This window comes from Oncorhynchus mykiss, chromosome 19 (assembly GCF_057628025.1).
Source record: "Oncorhynchus mykiss isolate SJ-2025 chromosome 19, ASM5762802v1, whole genome shotgun sequence".
Classification (NCBI taxonomy): Eukaryota; Metazoa; Chordata; class Actinopteri; order Salmoniformes; family Salmonidae; genus Oncorhynchus; species Oncorhynchus mykiss.
The window spans coordinates 68,959,199-68,976,156 of NC_143040.1; the positions used below are offsets into that span (position 1 = coordinate 68,959,199).

The following is a 16,958-nucleotide window of genomic DNA, read 5'->3' on the forward strand; positions in this document are numbered from 1 at the left end:
TATGACATCAGCCTTTATTGTTCTAGCTCTGTTCTGACCAAGGTCAAGAATGTAGCTACCATAATTGTGTAGCTAGCTAGCTGATGAACACAGATTTTTTTCTGATCTATTGTACACGATATATAGGTATGTTAACTCTAACACAGGTATGTCAACTTTTCAAAATAATATGAAATGTCATCACGTATACAGTAGCAATCAGCTAGGCTTTAATACTGTGTAGCTTTCTTTTTTTTTGTCCGATGTAAAATTAGCAAAATGTGTTCAAAAATATAAACTAGCCATTCTACCTAGCGTCTGTAAAAATGATAACTTTTAGACTACATTTGTATTTATTCGATAATGTTTTATGCAAAGTATGGAGTTATTTTGTATTTGTAAGTCAGTTAAATCTTAGCTCTCAAGTGGGGTATAATCCAGTTTACAGCAGGCCCCCCTTGGGTTTTCAGCTGATGGTACTGATCACAGATGACTAAGTCATGAACTACAATCCCAGCGCTCTGTTAAATTGCGACACTGTCTAAATGCAAATATGCCTCGATATGGTTTTGGAAACCTTTGGAGCTCAACTTTCATATAAGTGAGAGAGAATCTTTCAAATACAAAAGATACACTTACTGTATGCAGTTTAGCAAAGTTGCACCCAGCTGTTTTCACAAGCCAGCTCAGCTACGACACATTCTTTCACCTTGCGCTCGCCTTTCCATCTCACCATTCTGTTCCACATTTCTTGTGTTTCTCAAAATACAGCTGGGTGCAACTTTCCTAAACTTCATTCAGTAAGTGTATCTTTAGTAACTGAAAAATAATGTCTTGCTTATATTGCATTTAGAGAGTTTGGGCAGCGTGGGAGTGTCGGTGAAATCGCCTCAGGCGGCAGACAGCTTTGTGAATAGACGATGTAATGTTTATTAACATTTACGGCCAATTTGAATGGGTGCTAGGTAAACTTGATACTGCCGCCATGTTTGATTCAAATAGACTTTTGTGCAGCCAACATAGTAACATGATATTTTGAGTTACAGGACTCATTATGTTACCTTCAATGGATTGGCCTGTCAAATAATCCTTGGTGAACACGAAGACTTGCTGGGACTGGATCAGCGACAACCTAGTGATCACATTATCACACCCCTTGATGCTGTGTAAATAAAAAAACATGTTTTATTAAAAGACAACCTATTAAATGTACTAATGTGCAGTATGTAGAATAGATATTTAGAATACACAGCATCTGGCAATCACATGCCAAATCACAGCCTCAATAATCATTGCAAACACTGAGAGCTGAAACTCACATTGCACTATAGGAGTCACAGCTGATATTCCTTGGGATGACGGAAAAGGTCCCAGGATGAATGCTTGGGAGGAATAACGGGAGATAGACCTGGAACCAAAGCTTGAATCCCAGAGTATCTAGTGTCTGCAATTTGGGGGCGAGTGCCGTCAGTGTCAGGTTTAAGAGGGTGTCTCGCAGTCCTGGCTCAATAGCTGTCAGGTTTCTCTGTAAAAATAAATACAAAAAAACATTCTGTAAGGAGGTGCTTGGTAGATTAACAGCATCAGAGAAAATTAATTGCTAGAAAAACAACAACAGTAGGTAAATCGAGTGGCTGGAGTCTTGCCTTAGCTATTTTGAGAAGTTCACAATCTATTGCATATATGGCAATAGCTTAGGACCACTCCTGGTTTACCATGATGACAATGTTGTTTAGATGTGTTCAAATAAACCAATCATCTCAATACCAAGAAGTAAAATACAAACCTTTGAAGCAACCTCCACAAATGATTGGAAAAATTGACCAATCTCCGCCACACCTGAAGATCCCAGAACCCCTAGGAAAACCTCTTGCACAAGAGATTCATTTGCCAGGTTTGTGGGGTCCAGTATCAGCTCGGCTTTCTGGTTTGGTGAGAGGGAGTCTAGAATTGCCACCTGGGGAGAAGAAAACAACAGAATACAAAATGCATTAGCCATATCTCCACATGAGCAGCGTCAAATTACAAGATTCCAATGTTGCACTCAAATGTTTTTGTAGAAAACTATTGTTTTACCCCTGAGATGTTGAAGACTTTGAGATCAGAATAGGTTGTGTATTCGGAGAATGGCCCCAGGTTGATTGCAAGCCAGTCAGCATCATTGTGGATTTTCTGCCTGCAAGCTAAAAGAAATGCATGGCCATTTTGATTATTAAAATGAGGAAAAGCCTTCATGGATATCTTGTTCATGGAAGCAACATATCAGCAGATGCAACAGAAGAGCCATGAGCATCACAACCTGCTTGTTGAGCCCTACCTGGTCCATTGATGAGGTGAACAGATCTCCTCAGGTATTTCAGCAGGACTCTTGCGATTCCTTCTCTTCTATCCTGAGTCATTTCAGGGAAAGCTCTGTCCATTCCTCTTACACTGTAAATGGGAAAATATATACTCATGACGCTTGCTATAGATACCCACCCCACGTTTGCAATAGATTTTAGTCTTCAAATCCATGGCAAATTTTAGCAGGAAGTTGGTCCCTACTCACATGACTTGGTAGTTGGTGCAGTTGACGTTTGAGGTAGCAATGGTGAGCATGACTTCATTCAAACTGGGGAGGATGGGAATCAGCTTTACTTCGAACCATGCAATCCAGTCCAGCGTTTCGAACTCTGGGAATTGAAGGCTGATGATGTTGAACGTCTGATTCATCATCACATCTCTCACGGCTGGATGGATGTCAGGAATCTGTTGAAACACATGACCAGAGTTCCTCAACACTGCACAACTCATCACGGCATTCCATCGAGCTTTGCCGGTAATAAATGAAAGTAGAAGATTGATAGGTTGCTCGTTGCTCATTTGTTGTCCTTCACTATCCACAAAGGGAGACACAGGAAGACATGGGGATTGATATTTGTCAAGATGAAATCATGCAGTTTGTTTATCTCAAAAGTGCATTACCTCTTCCTTTGCGGTCAGTTGCGTCAGAAACTCGTCAACATTTTTGAAAGCGTCACCTTCCTCCAGCCGCGTAAACACAAGTTTAATGTCATCTGTGTCATTCAATGCCCCAGAGGTCAATGTCAATTGTGCCACTTGGGTTGGGGTAAGCAGCGACAGTGATTCCTTCTACAAATAGAAAAAGCAAAAGAAAGGTGGCACATGTCAGTGAGTGGCACGGTAATGTTATTGAGGGGATAACCATCCAGACAAACACCTAGGCCACTTACGCTGGAGAAGTCGGGATTAAGGACTTGTAACTCCTGCAGTTCTGCAAAAACAGAAAAGATGCCAAAGTTCCTCTGGAGCCAGTCCATGCTTCCACTGGTGTTTGAGACACAGCCGGGATCTGAAACAAAAGCAGAGTTAAACAAATGGACTTTAAGTTCCCCTAAGCAGATGAGTTCAATGGATTGGCCCAGAGAAGTGTGTATGTTTTTGTGCTTTCCAGAACCATTTATTACCTGATGAGTCATTTCTTGAAAGGAATGGATAGATGTAATGAGTGAAGATCACTCGTTGTTGCTCTCTGTCCATGGAGGCTGATTGGTTGCTTAGAGTCTCAATGCTGAAAGAGAACAGAGCCCATGTTACCTATGTTATCTTGACTTCTTATTCAATTGTAGGCATATCACCAGTTGTATTGACGATGGCATTGGGTATCATGGCTTTACATACACAATTTGGTAGGTCTGACAACTGAAGTTCTTTGAGCTGAGACAGGAGAGGAAATTCCTAGATGGAGATGCCAAGAATGGACGGAGCATCTTCTGGAACAACTTGTCAACAAAGCTGGCGTTGTTCAGCTGTGCATTCATGAAGTTGTTGAGTTTGACATCTCCAATGGCATCAAGGACATTTGGCATAGCTGGACTGCTGGTGTTGGGGTTCTGGAAAGGTATAAACAGATGTGTATTGACAAAATCCACACATATTGCCAACATTTTGTTGTAATTCTGGGATTCAACATACCATGCTGGAGTAATCCAGAAGAGCCTGGTCCAGAATTGCAGCATTGTTTTGGAAGAACAGCTTCCACATTTCTGTTGAGTAAGTCTTTTTGCTGGACAATTGGCATTTCAGGATCGTCACCAAGTTGTCCGCTGACAGAATGGTTGTCTTAAAGAAAAGAATGCAGGGACGTGAACCAAATTAGACAACTGTGACATCAACATGAGTAACATCAATAAAGAAGATGAGGACGAGATAAATGTATCTGTTGCTACTGACAACATTTAGTGGTGAATTGAAAAAGCTTACTGAGGAACAGGCATATTCAGAGATGTTGAAATTGCAAAGGGATTCATTGGAATTCCCAATCGACATTTGTTGCTTCAGTTGTGTGCTGTAGGAAACGGTAATGAAAAATACATTATTAGTTTACAAATGATACCTTGTGTGTCTCAATGTCTTACAACCTGCACTGTGCAAGACAGCACTGAACCCACCTGTTAAATCCAGCACAAAGTTGTTTCTCTGCAAAAGAGAACATCAAAACAATAGTTCTTCAGACACAAATCATAAATTGCCAATCTGATTCAAGAAAATGTCAATTGCACAGCTAGCATCAACTTACCATTGACCAATATTTCTTTGCACTATATGGGGGGAAATAATATTGTTACCAGTGTGAAATTAAATGAGAAAACAAAAGAGATGCTTTGGCTTTCTGAACAATGCCACAATGCAGATACCAGATGCATGACCTTTCCCATATCGTAAACAAAAGGTCTATTTAAAATAAGATCCCACTCAGAGAGTACTTACCACAATTAAAGCTGGAGGCCTTGAGCAACCTTTGAGGGGGATAATTTAAATAAGGTCAGTCAATCAACGGGAAGATTTGGGAGCATATGAGTTAGCAAAATAACACAATGCCTTTTTGGAGATGTTTTAAATGTTCTATAAATGCTGGGCTCAGATGATACAGTGTCTGTTGTTGAAAAATAGCAGTTTATCACATACGTTGGAATGTCTTCATCAGTGCATCCAAGCTTGCCTTTACACCCTGTGAGAGGTGAGGCGGAAGAGATTCCAAACTTTGGTCGAGACCCGTAAATCTGAGAGAAAAAGGAAAGAGACATTAGTGCAGTCTTTTGTCAATCTGTACTTTACGAGGCAGTCCCTTGTACGTTTGTTTGGGGTAAAGTAGTCTCTTACATGGCATTGTAGGATTCACAGGTGATGTTTAGGGGGATATCAACCAATCTGCCAGGATGGAAGCTGGCCAGCAGAACAACCAGATTGACTTGGAACCACAGCTGGAAGTCTTTTGGCTCAAAAACGTCGAATTTGGGAGCAAGAGCCATCAAGGTCAGGTCTAGCATTGTGTCTCTTACGGCTGTGTTTGTGATGATAGTGATGTTTTCCTGGAAAATAAATGGTTCATGGTTTAGGAGGACATCCATTCATCCTGATTGTTTTGTCAGATGACTTTGTCGAGAGCCAGGTCTCACTGTACAAGGTCCATTCCAGCCAGAGAGTGATGTACTGACCTGCTTGGTGACTTCAACAAAAGTCACAAAGAACTCATTGAGCTGCTCTTCCCTTGGAGATTCCAGCAAGCTGATGAAAACGTTCTTCACAAGAGTCTCATTCTCCAGAGCGCCAGTGCTTGGGTCCAGTATCAATTCAGCTTTCTGGTTTGGTGAGAGGGAGTCTAGAACTGCCACCTGGGGAGAAGACAACAGAATACAATGCATTAGCCCTCTAAATAGCCATAATTCCACACATGAGCAGTGTCAAACTAGTCAAATCTGGTCATGCAAAGAACACTGGCAAACAATTGTTTTACCCCTGAGATGTTGAAGTCTTTGAGATCCGAATAGGTTGTGTACTCGGAGTATGAACCCAGGTTGATTGCAAGCCAGTCATTGTCATCGTGGATGTCCTGCCTGCAAGCTAAAAGACATGTATGGCCGTTTTGGTTATTAAAAAGTGGAGTACATTGATGTTATATTCAATAGAGAAGGAAGCAACATGCCAACTGTTCACTCCTTTCAAACAAAGCACGCTTCATCCAGCATAGGCGATGAAGAATCAAACAGAAAGCCAATGAGCACAACAACCTGCTTGGTGAGTCCTACCTGGTCCATTGATGAGGTGCACAGATTTCCTCAGGTATTTCAGCAGGACTCTTGCGATTCCTTCTCTTCTATCCTGAGTCATTTCAGGGAAAGCTCTGTCCATTCCATTTACACTGTAAATGGGAAAAGATACACACATGACGCTTCCACCCCACATTTGCAATAGATTTTAGTCATCGAATCCATGGCTAATTTTAGCAGGAAGTTGGCCCCTACTCACATGACTTGGTAGTTGGTGCAGTTGACGTTTGAGGTAGCAATGGTGAGCATGACTTCATTAAAACTGGGGAGGATGGGAATCAGCTTTACTTCGAACCATGCAATCCAGTCCAGCGTTTCGAACTCTGGGAATTGAAGGCTGATGATGTTGAACGTCTGATTCATCATCACATCTCTCACGGCTGGATGGATGTCAGGAATCTGTTGAAACACATGACCAGAGTTCCTCAACACTGCACAACTCATCACGGCATTCCATCGAGCTTTGCCGGTAATAAATGAAAGTAGAAGATTGATAGGTTGCTCGTTGCTCATTTGTTGTCCTTCACTATCCACAAAGGGAGACACAGGAAGACATGGGGATTGATATTTGTCAAGATGAAATCATGCAGTTTGTTTATCTCAAAAGTGCATTACCTCTTCCTTTGCGGTCAGTTGCGTCAGGAACTCGTCAACATTTTTGAAAGCGTCTCCTTCCTCCAGCCGCGTAAACACAAGTTTAATGTCATCTGTGTCATTCAATGCCCCAGAGGTCAATGTCAATTGTGCCACTTGGGTTGGGGTAAGCAGCGACAGTGATTCCTTCTACAAATAGAAAAAGCAAAAGAAAGGTGGCACATGTCAGTGAGTGGCACGGTAATGTTATTGAGGGGATAACCATCCAGACAAACACCTAGGCCACTTACGCTGGAGAAGTCGGGATTAAGGACTTGTAACTCCTGCAGTTCTGCAAAAACAGAAAAGATGCCAAAGTTCCTCTGGAGCCAGTCCATGCTTCCACTGGTGTTTGAGACACAGCCGGGATCTGAAACAAAAGCAGAGTTAAACAAATGGACTTTAAGTTCCCCTAAGCAGATGAGTTCAATGGATTGGCCCAGAGAAGTGTGTATGTTTTTGTGCTTTCCAGAACCATTTATTACCTGATGAGTCATTTCTTGAAAGGAATGGATAGATGTAATGAGTGAAGATCACTCGTTGTTGCTCTCTGTCCATGGAGGCTGATTGGTTGCTTAGAGTCTCAATGCTGAAAGAGAACAGAGCCCATGTTACCTATGTTATCTTGACTTCTTATTCAATTGTAGGCATATCACCAGTTGTATTGACGATGGCATTGGGTATCATGGCTTTACATACACAATTTGGTAGGTCTGACAACTGAAGTTCTTTGAGCTGAGACAGGAGAGGAAATTCCTAGATGGAGATGCCAAGAATGGACGGAGCATCTTCTGGAACAACTTGTCAACGAAGCTGGCGTTGTTCAGCTGTGCATTCATGAAGTTGTTGAGTTTGACATCTCCAATGGCATCAAGGACATTTGGCATAGCTGGACTGCTGGTGTTGGGGTTCTGGAAAGGTATAAACAGATGTGTATTGACAAAATCCACACATATTGCCAACATTTTGTTGTAATTCTGGGATTCAACATACCATGCTGGAGTAATCCAGAAGAGCCTGGTCCAGAATTGCAGCATTGTTTTGGAAGAACAGCTTCCACATTTCTGTTGAGTAAGTCTTTTTGCTGGACAATTGGCATTTCAGGATCGTCACCAAGTTGTCCGCTGACAGAATGGTTGTCTTAAAGAAAAGAATGCAGGGACGTGAACCAAATTAGACAACTGTGACATCAACATGAGTAACATCAATAAAGAAGATGAGGACGAGATAAATGTATCTGTTGCTACTGACAACATTTAGTGGTGAATTGAAAAAGCTTACTGAGGAACAGGCATATTCAGAGATGTTGAAATTGCAAAGGGATTCATTGGAATTCCCAATCGACATTTGTTGCTTCAGTTGTGTGCTGTAGGAAACGGTAATGAAAAATACATTATTAGTTTACAAATGATACCTTGTGTGTCTCAATGTCTTACAACCTGCACTGTGCAAGACAGCACTGAACCCACCTGTTCAATCCAGCACAAAGTTGTTTCTCTGCAAAAGAGAACATCAAAACAATAGTTCTTCAGACACAAATCATAAATTGCCAATCTGATTCAAGAAAATGTCAATTGCACAGCTAGCATCAACTTACCATTGACCAATATTTCTTTGCACTATATGGGGGGAAATAATATTGTTACCAGTGTGAAATTAAATGAGAAAACAAAAGAGATGCTTTGGCTTTCTGAACAATGCCACAATGCAGATACCAGATGCATGACCTTTCCCATATCGTAAACAAAAGGTCTATTTAAAATAAGATCCCACTCAGAGAGTACTTACCACAATTAAAGCTGGAGGCCTTGAGCAACCTTTGAGGGGGATAATTTAAATAAGGTCAGTCAATCAACGGGAAGATTTCGGAGCATATGAGTTAGCAAAATAACACAATGCCTTTTTGGAGATGTTTTAAATGTTCTATAAATCCTGGGCTCAGATGATACAGTGTCTGTTGTTGAAAAATAGCAGTTTATCACATACGTTGGAATGTCTTCATCAGTGCATCCAAGCTTGCCTTTACACCCTGTGAGAGGTGAGGCGGAAGAGATTCCAAACTTTGGTCGAGACCCGTAAATCTGAGAGAAAAAGGAAAGAGACATTAGTGCAGTCTTTTGTCAATCTGTACTTTACGAGGCAGTCCCTTGTACGTTTGTTTGGGGTAAAGTAGTCTCTTACATGGCATTGTAGGATTCACAGGTGATGTTTAGGGGGATATCAACCAATCTGCCAGGATGGAAGCTGGCCAGCAGAACAACCAGATTGACTTGGAACCACAGCTGGAAGTCTTTTGGCTCAAAAACGTCGAATTTGGGAGCAAGAGCCATCAAGGTCAGGTCTAGCATTGTGTCTCTTACGGCTGTGTTTGTGATGATAGTGATGTTTTCCTGGAAAATAAATGGTTCATGGTTTAGGAGGACATCCATTCATCCTGATTGTTTTGTCAGATGACTTTGTCGAGAGCCAGGTCTCACTGTACAAGGTCCATTCCAGCCAGAGAGTGATGTACTGACCTGCTTGGTGACTTCAACAAAAGTCACAAAGAACTCATTGAGCTGCTCTTCCCTTGGAGATTCCAGCAAGCTGATGAAAACGTTCTTCACAAGAGTCTCATTCTCCAGAGCGCCAGTGCTTGGGTCCAGTATCAATTCAGCTTTCTGGTTTGGTGAGAGGGAGTCTAGAACTGCCACCTGGGGAGAAGAAGACAACAGAATACAATGCATTAGCCCTCTAAATAGCCATAATTCCACACATGAGCAGTGTCAAACTAGTCAATTCTGGTCATGCAAAGAACACTGGCAAACAATTGTTTTACCCCTGAGATGTTGAAGTCTTTGAGATCCGAATAGGTTGTGTACTCGGAGTATGAACCCAGGTTGATTGCAAGCCAGTCATTGTCATCGTGGATGTCCTGCCTGCAAGCTAAAAGACATGTGTGGCCGTTTTGGTTATTGAAAAGTGGAGTACATTGATGTTATATTCAATAGAGAAGGAAGCAACATGCCAACTGTTCACTCCTTTCAAAAAAAGCACGCTTCATTCAGCATAGGCGATGAAGAATCAAACAGAAAGCCAATGAGCACAACAACCTGCTTGGTGAGTCCTACCTGGTCCATTGATGAGGTGCACAGATTTCCTCAGGTATTTCAGCAGGACTCTTGCGATTCCTTCTCTTCTATCCTGAGTCATTTCAGGGAAAGCTCTGTCCATTCCATTTACACTGTAAATGGGAAAAGATACACTCATGACGCTTCCACCCCACATTTGCAATAGATTTTAGTCATCGAATCCATGGCTAATTTTAGCAGGAAGTTGGCCCCTACTCACATGACTTGGTAGTTGGTGCAGTTGACGTTTGAGGTAGCAATGGTGAGCATGACTTCATTCAAACTGGGGAGGATGGGAATCAGCTTTACTTCGAACCATGCAATCCAGTCCAGCGTTTCGAACTCTGGGAATTGAAGGCTGATGATGTTGAACGTCTGATTCATCATCACATCTCTCACGGCTGGATGGATGTCAGGAATCTGTTGAAACACATGACCAGAGTTCCTCAACACTGCACAACTCATCACGGCATTCCATCGAGCTTTGCCGGTAATACATGAAAGTAGAAGATTGATATGTTGCTCGTTGCTCATTTGTTGTCTTTCACTATCCACAAAGGGAGACACAGGAAGACATGGGGATTGCTATTTGTCAAGATGAAATCATGCAGTTTGTTTATCTCAAAAGTGCATTACCTCTTCCTTTGCGGTCAGTTGCGTCAGAAACTCGTCAACATTTTTGAAAGCGTCACCTTCCTCCAGCCGCGTAAACACAAGTTTAATGTCATCTGTGTCATTCAATGCCCCAGAGGTCAATGTCAATTGTGCCACTTGGGTTGGGGTAAGCAGCGACAGTGATTCCTTCTACAAATAGAAAAAGCAAAAGAAAGGTGGCACATGTCAGTGAGTGGCGCGGTAATGTTATTGAGGGGATAACCATCCAGACAAACACCTAGGCCACTTACGCTGGAGAAGTCGGGATTAAGGACTTGTAACTCCTGCAGTTCTGCAAAAACAGAAAAGATGCCAAAGTTCCTCTGGAGCCAGTCCATGCTTCCACTGGTGTTTGAGACACAGCCGGGATCTGAAACAAAAGCAGAGTTAAACAAATGGACTTTAAGTTCCCCTAAGCAGATGAGTTCAATGGATTGGCCCAGAGAAGTGTGTATGTTTTTGCGCTTTCCAGAACCATTTATTACCTGATGAGTAATTTCTTGAAAGGAATGGATAGATGTAATGAGTGAAGATCACTCGTTGTTGCTCTCTGTCCATGGAGGCTGATTGGTTGCTTAGAGTCTCAATGCTGAAAGAGAACAGAGCCCATGTTACCTATGTTATCTTGACTTCTTATTCAATTGTAGGCATATCACCAGTTGTATTGACAATGGCATTGGGTATCATGGCTTTACATACACAATTTGGTAGGTCTGACAACTGAAGTTCTTTGAGCTGAGACAGGAGAGGAAATTCCTAGATGGAGATGCCAAGAATGGACGGAGCATCTTCTGGAACAACTTGTCAACGAAGCTGGCGTTGTTCAGCTGTGCATTCATGAAGTTGTTGAGTTTGACATCTCCAATGGCATCAAGGACATTTGGCATAGCTGGACTGCTGGTGTTGGGGTTCTGGAAAGGTATAAACAGATGTGTATTGACAAAATCCACACATATTGCCAACATTTTGTTGTAATTCTGGGATTCAACATACCATGCTGGAGTAATCCAGAAGAGCCTGGTCCAGAATTGCAGCATTGTTTTGGAAGAACAGCTTCCACATTTCTGTTGAGTAAGTCTTTTTGCTGGACAATTGGCATTTCAGGATCGTCACCAAGTTGTCCGCTGACAGAATGGTTGTCTTAAAGAAAATAATGCAGGGATGTGAACGAAATTAGACAACTGTGACATCAACATGAGTAACATCAATAAAGAAGATGAGGACGAGAGAAATGTATCTGTTGCTACTGACAACATTTAGTGGTGAATTGAAAAAGCTTACTGAGGAACAGGCATATTCAGAGATGTTGAAATTGCAAAGGGATTCATTGGAATTCCCAATCGACATTTGTTGCTTCAGTTGTGTGCTGTAGGAAACGGTAATGAAAAATACATTATTAGTTTACAAATGATACCCTGTGTGTCTCAATGTCTTACAACCTGCACTGTGCAAGACAGCACTGAACCCACCTGTTAAATCCAGCACAAAGTTGTTTCTCTGCAAAAGAGAACATAAAAACAATAGTTATTCAGACACAAATCATAAATTGCCAATCTGATTCAAGAAAATGTCAATTGCACAGCTAGCATCAACTTACCATTGACCAATGTTTCTTTGCACTATATGGGGGGGGGGAAATAATATTGTTACCAGTGTGAAATTAAATGAGAAAACAAAAGAGATGCTTTGGCTTTCTGAACAATGCCACAATGCAGATACCAGATGCATGACCTTTCCCATATCGTAAACAAAAGGTCTATTTAAAATAAGCTCCCACTCAGAGAGTACTTACCACAATTAAAGCTGGAGGCCTTGAGCAACCTTTGAGGGGGATAATTTAAATAAGGTCAGTCAATCAACGGGAAGATTTCGGAGCATATGAGTTAGCAAAATAACACAATGCCTTTTTGGAGATTTTTTAAATGTTCTATAAATGCTGGGTTCAGAAGATACAGTGTCTGTTGTTGAAAAATAGCAGTTTATAACATACGTTGGAATGTCTTCATCAGTGCATCCAAGCTTGCCTTTACACCCTGTGAGAGGTGAGGCGGAAGAGATTCCAAACTTTGGTCGAGACCCGTAAATCTGAGAGAAAAAGGAAAGAGACATTAGTGCAGTCTTTTGTCAATCTGTACTTTACGAGGCAGTCCCTTGTACGTTTGTTTGGGGTAAAGTAGTCTCTTACATGGCATTGTAGGATTCACAGGTGATGTTTAGGGGGATATCAACCAATCTGCCAGGATGGAAGCTGGCCAGCAGAACAACCAGATTGACTTGGAACCACAGCTGGAAGTCTTTTGGCTCAAAAACGTCGAATTTGGGAGCAAGAGCCATCAAGGTCAGGTCTAGCATTGTGTCTCTTACGGCTGTGTTTGTGATGATAGTGATGTTTTCCTGGAAAATAAATGGTTCATGGTTTAGGAGGACATCCATTCATCCTGATTGTTTTGTCAGATGACTTTGTCGAGAGCCAGGTCTCACTGTACAAGGTCCATTCCAGCCAGAGAGTGATGTACTGACCTGCTTGGTGACTTCAACAAAAGTCACAAAGAACTCATTGAGCTGCTCTTCCCTTGGAGATTCCAGCAAGCTGATGAAAACGTTCTTCACAAGAGTCTCATTCTCCAGAGCGCCAGTGCTTGGGTCCAGTATCAATTCAGCTTTCTGGTTTGGTGAGAGGGAGTCTAGAACTGCCACCTGGGGAGAAGAAGACAACAGAATACAATGCATTAGCCCTCTAAATAGCCATAATTCCACACATGAGCAGTGTCAAACTAGTCAATTCTGGTCATGCAAAGAACACTGGCAAACAATTGTTTTACCCCTGAGATGTTGAAGTCTTTGAGATCCGAATAGGTTGTGTACTCGGAGTATGAACCCAGGTTGATTGCAAGCCAGTCATTGTCATCGTGGATGTCCTGCCTGCAAGCTAAAAGACATGTGTGGCCGTTTTGGTTATTGAAAAGTGGAGTACATTGATGTTATATTCAATAGAGAAGGAAGCAACATGCCAACTGTTCACTCCTTTCAAAAAAAGCACGCTTCATTCAGCATAGGCGATGAAGAATCAAACAGAAAGCCAATGAGCACAACAACCTGCTTGGTGAGTCCTACCTGGTCCATTGATGAGGTGCACAGATTTCCTCAGGTATTTCAGCAGGACTCTTGCGATTCCTTCTCTTCTATCCTGAGTCATTTCAGGGAAAGCTCTGTCCATTCCATTTACACTGTAAATGGGAAAAGATACACTCATGACGCTTCCACCCCACATTTGCAATAGATTTTAGTCATCGAATCCATGGCTAATTTTAGCAGGAAGTTGGCCCCTACTCACATGACTTGGTAGTTGGTGCAGTTGACGTTTGAGGTAGCAATGGTGAGCATGACTTCATTCAAACTGGGGAGGATGGGAATCAGCTTTACTTCGAACCATGCAATCCAGTCCAGCGTTTCGAACTCTGGGAATTGAAGGCTGATGATGTTGAACGTCTGATTCATCATCACATCTCTCACGGCTGGATGGATGTCAGGAATCTGTTGAAACACATGACCAGAGTTCCTCAACACTGCACAACTCATCACGGCATTCCATCGAGCTTTGCCGGTAATACATGAAAGTAGAAGATTGATATGTTGCTCGTTGCTCATTTGTTGTCTTTCACTATCCACAAAGGGAGACACAGGAAGACATGGGGATTGCTATTTGTCAAGATGAAATCATGCAGTTTGTTTATCTCAAAAGTGCATTACCTCTTCCTTTGCGGTCAGTTGCGTCAGAAACTCGTCAACATTTTTGAAAGCGTCACCTTCCTCCAGCCGCGTAAACACAAGTTTAATGTCATCTGTGTCATTCAATGCCCCAGAGGTCAATGTCAATTGTGCCACTTGGGTTGGGGTAAGCAGCGACAGTGATTCCTTCTACAAATAGAAAAAGCAAAAGAAAGGTGGCACATGTCAGTGAGTGGCGCGGTAATGTTATTGAGGGGATAACCATCCAGACAAACACCTAGGCCACTTACGCTGGAGAAGTCGGGATTAAGGACTTGTAACTCCTGCAGTTCTGCAAAAACAGAAAAGATGCCAAAGTTCCTCTGGAGCCAGTCCATGCTTCCACTGGTGTTTGAGACACAGCCGGGATCTGAAACAAAAGCAGAGTTAAACAAATGGACTTTAAGTTCCCCTAAGCAGATGAGTTCAATGGATTGGCCCAGAGAAGTGTGTATGTTTTTGCGCTTTCCAGAACCATTTATTACCTGATGAGTCATTTCTTGAAAGGAATGGATAGATGTAATGAGTGAAGATCACTCGTTGTTGCTCTCTGTCCATGGAGGCTGATTGGTTGCTTAGAGTCTCAATGCTGAAAGAGAACAGAGCCCATGTTACCTATGTTATCTTGACTTCTTATTCAATTGTAGGCATATCACCAGTTGTATTGACAATGGCATTGGGTATCATGGCTTTACATACACAATTTGGTAGGTCTGACAACTGAAGTTCTTTGAGCTGAGACAGGAGAGGAAATTCCTAGATGGAGATGCCAAGAATGGACGGAGCATCTTCTGGAACAACTTGTCAACGAAGCTGGCGTTGTTCAGCTGTGCATTCATGAAGTTGTTGAGTTTGACATCTCCAATGGCATCAAGGACATTTGGCATAGCTGGACTGCTGGTGTTGGGGTTCTGGAAAGGTATAAACAGATGTGTATTGACAAAATCCACACATATTGCCAACATTTTGTTGTAATTCTGGGATTCAACATACCATGCTGGAGTAATCCAGAAGAGCCTGGTCCAGAATTGCAGCATTGTTTTGGAAGAACAGCTTCCACATTTCTGTTGAGTAAGTCTTTTTGCTGGACAATTGGCATTTCAGGATCGTCACCAAGTTGTCCGCTGACAGAATGGTTGTCTTAAAGAAAATAATGCAGGGATGTGAACGAAATTAGACAACTGTGACATCAACATGAGTAACATCAATAAAGAAGATGAGGACGAGAGAAATGTATCTGTTGCTACTGACAACATTTAGTGGTGAATTGAAAAAGCTTACTGAGGAACAGGCATATTCAGAGATGTTGAAATTGCAAAGGGATTCATTGGAATTCCCAATCGACATTTGTTGCTTCAGTTGTGTGCTGTAGGAAACGGTAATGAAAAATACATTATTAGTTTACAAATGATACCCTGTGTGTCTCAATGTCTTACAACCTGCACTGTGCAAGACAGCACTGAACCCACCTGTTAAATCCAGCACAAAGTTGTTTCTCTGCAAAAGAGAACATAAAAACAATAGTTATTCAGACACAAATCATAAATTGCCAATCTGATTCAAGAAAATGTCAATTGCACAGCTAGCATCAACTTACCATTGACCAATGTTTCTTTGCACTATATGGGGGGGGGAAATAATATTGTTACCAGTGTGAAATTAAATGAGAAAACAAAAGAGATGCTTTGGCTTTCTGAACAATGCCACAATGCAGATACCAGATGCATGACCTTTCCCATATCGTAAACAAAAGGTCTATTTAAAATAAGCTCCCACTCAGAGAGTACTTACCACAATTAAAGCTGGAGGCCTTGAGCAACCTTTGAGGGGGATAATTTAAATAAGTTCAGTCAATCAACGGGAAGATTTCGGAGCATATGAGTTAGCAAAATAACACAATGCCTTTTTGGAGATTTTTTAAATGTTCTATAAATGCTGGGTTCAGAAGATACAGTGTCTGTTGTTGAAAAATAGCAGTTTATAACATACGTTGGAATGTCTTCATCAGTGCATCCAAGCTTGCCTTTACACCCTGTGAGAGGTGAGGCGGAAGAGATTCCAAACTTTGGTCGAGACCCGTAAATCTGAGAGAAAAAGGAAAGAGACATTAGTGCAGTCTTTTGTCAATCTGTACTTTACGAGGCAGTCCCTTGTACGTTTGTTTGGGGTAAAGTAGTCTCTTACATGGCATTGTAGGATTCACAGGTGATGTTTAGGGGGATATCAACCAATCTGCCAGGATGGAAGCTGGCCAGCAGAACAACCAGATTGACTTGGAACCACAGCTGGAAGTCTTTTGGCTCAAAAACGTCGAATTTGGGAGCAAGAGCCATCAAGGTCAGGTCTAGCATTGTGTCTCTTACGGCTGTGTTTGTGATGATAGTGATGTTTTCCTGGAAAATAAATGGTTCATGGTTTAGGAGGACATCCATTCATCCTGATTGTTTTGTCAGATGACTTTGTCGAGAGCCAGGTCTCACTGTACAAGGTCCATTCCAGCCAGAGAGTGATGTACTGACCTGCTTGGTGACTTCAACAAAAGTCACAAAGAACTCATTGAGCTGCTCTTCCCTTGGAGATTCCAGCAAGCTGATGAAAACGTTCTTCACAAGAGTCTCATTCTCCAGAGCGCCAGTGCTTGGGTCCAGTATCAATTCAGCTTTCTGGTTTGGTGAGAGGGAGTCTAGAACTGCCACCTGGGGAG

General features: G+C 42.0%; 1 protein-coding gene across 1 annotated transcript in view; it reads right to left on the reverse strand.

Annotated features, from left to right (window-relative positions):
- LOC110516765 (uncharacterized) overlaps positions 1 to 13,811 on the reverse strand; it is a 34,821-nt gene extending 21,010 nt beyond the window's left edge. Inside the window, exons 1-50 of the mRNA XM_090211613.1 lie at positions 13,601 to 13,811; positions 13,309 to 13,415; positions 13,007 to 13,183; positions 12,672 to 12,880; positions 12,477 to 12,571; positions 12,279 to 12,307; positions 12,084 to 12,105; positions 11,956 to 11,983; positions 11,768 to 11,852; positions 11,480 to 11,626; positions 11,186 to 11,397; positions 10,972 to 11,075; positions 10,738 to 10,856; positions 10,469 to 10,636; positions 10,053 to 10,252; positions 9,833 to 9,945; positions 9,541 to 9,647; positions 9,239 to 9,415; positions 8,904 to 9,112; positions 8,709 to 8,803; positions 8,511 to 8,539; positions 8,320 to 8,341; positions 8,192 to 8,219; positions 8,004 to 8,088; positions 7,716 to 7,862; positions 7,422 to 7,633; positions 7,208 to 7,311; positions 6,974 to 7,092; positions 6,705 to 6,872; positions 6,289 to 6,488; positions 6,069 to 6,181; positions 5,777 to 5,883; positions 5,478 to 5,654; positions 5,143 to 5,351; positions 4,948 to 5,042; positions 4,750 to 4,778; positions 4,559 to 4,580; positions 4,431 to 4,458; positions 4,243 to 4,327; positions 3,955 to 4,101; positions 3,661 to 3,872; positions 3,447 to 3,550; positions 3,213 to 3,331; positions 2,944 to 3,111; positions 2,528 to 2,727; positions 2,297 to 2,409; positions 2,056 to 2,162; positions 1,766 to 1,936; positions 1,299 to 1,504; positions 1,041 to 1,141 (exon numbers count right to left, since the gene is read on the reverse strand). Of these exons, the coding sequence (XP_090067739.1) occupies positions 1,041 to 1,141; positions 1,299 to 1,504; positions 1,766 to 1,936; positions 2,056 to 2,162; positions 2,297 to 2,409; positions 2,528 to 2,727; positions 2,944 to 3,111; positions 3,213 to 3,331; positions 3,447 to 3,550; positions 3,661 to 3,872; positions 3,955 to 4,101; positions 4,243 to 4,327; positions 4,431 to 4,458; positions 4,559 to 4,580; positions 4,750 to 4,778; positions 4,948 to 5,042; positions 5,143 to 5,351; positions 5,478 to 5,654; positions 5,777 to 5,883; positions 6,069 to 6,181; positions 6,289 to 6,488; positions 6,705 to 6,872; positions 6,974 to 7,092; positions 7,208 to 7,311; positions 7,422 to 7,633; positions 7,716 to 7,862; positions 8,004 to 8,088; positions 8,192 to 8,219; positions 8,320 to 8,341; positions 8,511 to 8,539; positions 8,709 to 8,803; positions 8,904 to 9,112; positions 9,239 to 9,415; positions 9,541 to 9,647; positions 9,833 to 9,945; positions 10,053 to 10,252; positions 10,469 to 10,636; positions 10,738 to 10,856; positions 10,972 to 11,075; positions 11,186 to 11,397; positions 11,480 to 11,626; positions 11,768 to 11,852; positions 11,956 to 11,983; positions 12,084 to 12,105; positions 12,279 to 12,307; positions 12,477 to 12,571; positions 12,672 to 12,880; positions 13,007 to 13,183; positions 13,309 to 13,415; positions 13,601 to 13,757 (6,187 nt within the window). The 5' untranslated portion in view covers positions 13,758 to 13,811. The remainder of the gene's footprint in view (positions 1 to 1,040; positions 1,142 to 1,298; positions 1,505 to 1,765; positions 1,937 to 2,055; positions 2,163 to 2,296; positions 2,410 to 2,527; positions 2,728 to 2,943; positions 3,112 to 3,212; positions 3,332 to 3,446; positions 3,551 to 3,660; positions 3,873 to 3,954; positions 4,102 to 4,242; positions 4,328 to 4,430; positions 4,459 to 4,558; positions 4,581 to 4,749; positions 4,779 to 4,947; positions 5,043 to 5,142; positions 5,352 to 5,477; positions 5,655 to 5,776; positions 5,884 to 6,068; positions 6,182 to 6,288; positions 6,489 to 6,704; positions 6,873 to 6,973; positions 7,093 to 7,207; positions 7,312 to 7,421; positions 7,634 to 7,715; positions 7,863 to 8,003; positions 8,089 to 8,191; positions 8,220 to 8,319; positions 8,342 to 8,510; positions 8,540 to 8,708; positions 8,804 to 8,903; positions 9,113 to 9,238; positions 9,416 to 9,540; positions 9,648 to 9,832; positions 9,946 to 10,052; positions 10,253 to 10,468; positions 10,637 to 10,737; positions 10,857 to 10,971; positions 11,076 to 11,185; positions 11,398 to 11,479; positions 11,627 to 11,767; positions 11,853 to 11,955; positions 11,984 to 12,083; positions 12,106 to 12,278; positions 12,308 to 12,476; positions 12,572 to 12,671; positions 12,881 to 13,006; positions 13,184 to 13,308; positions 13,416 to 13,600) is intronic.
- Between the last annotated feature and the right edge of the window lie 3,147 nt (positions 13,812 to 16,958).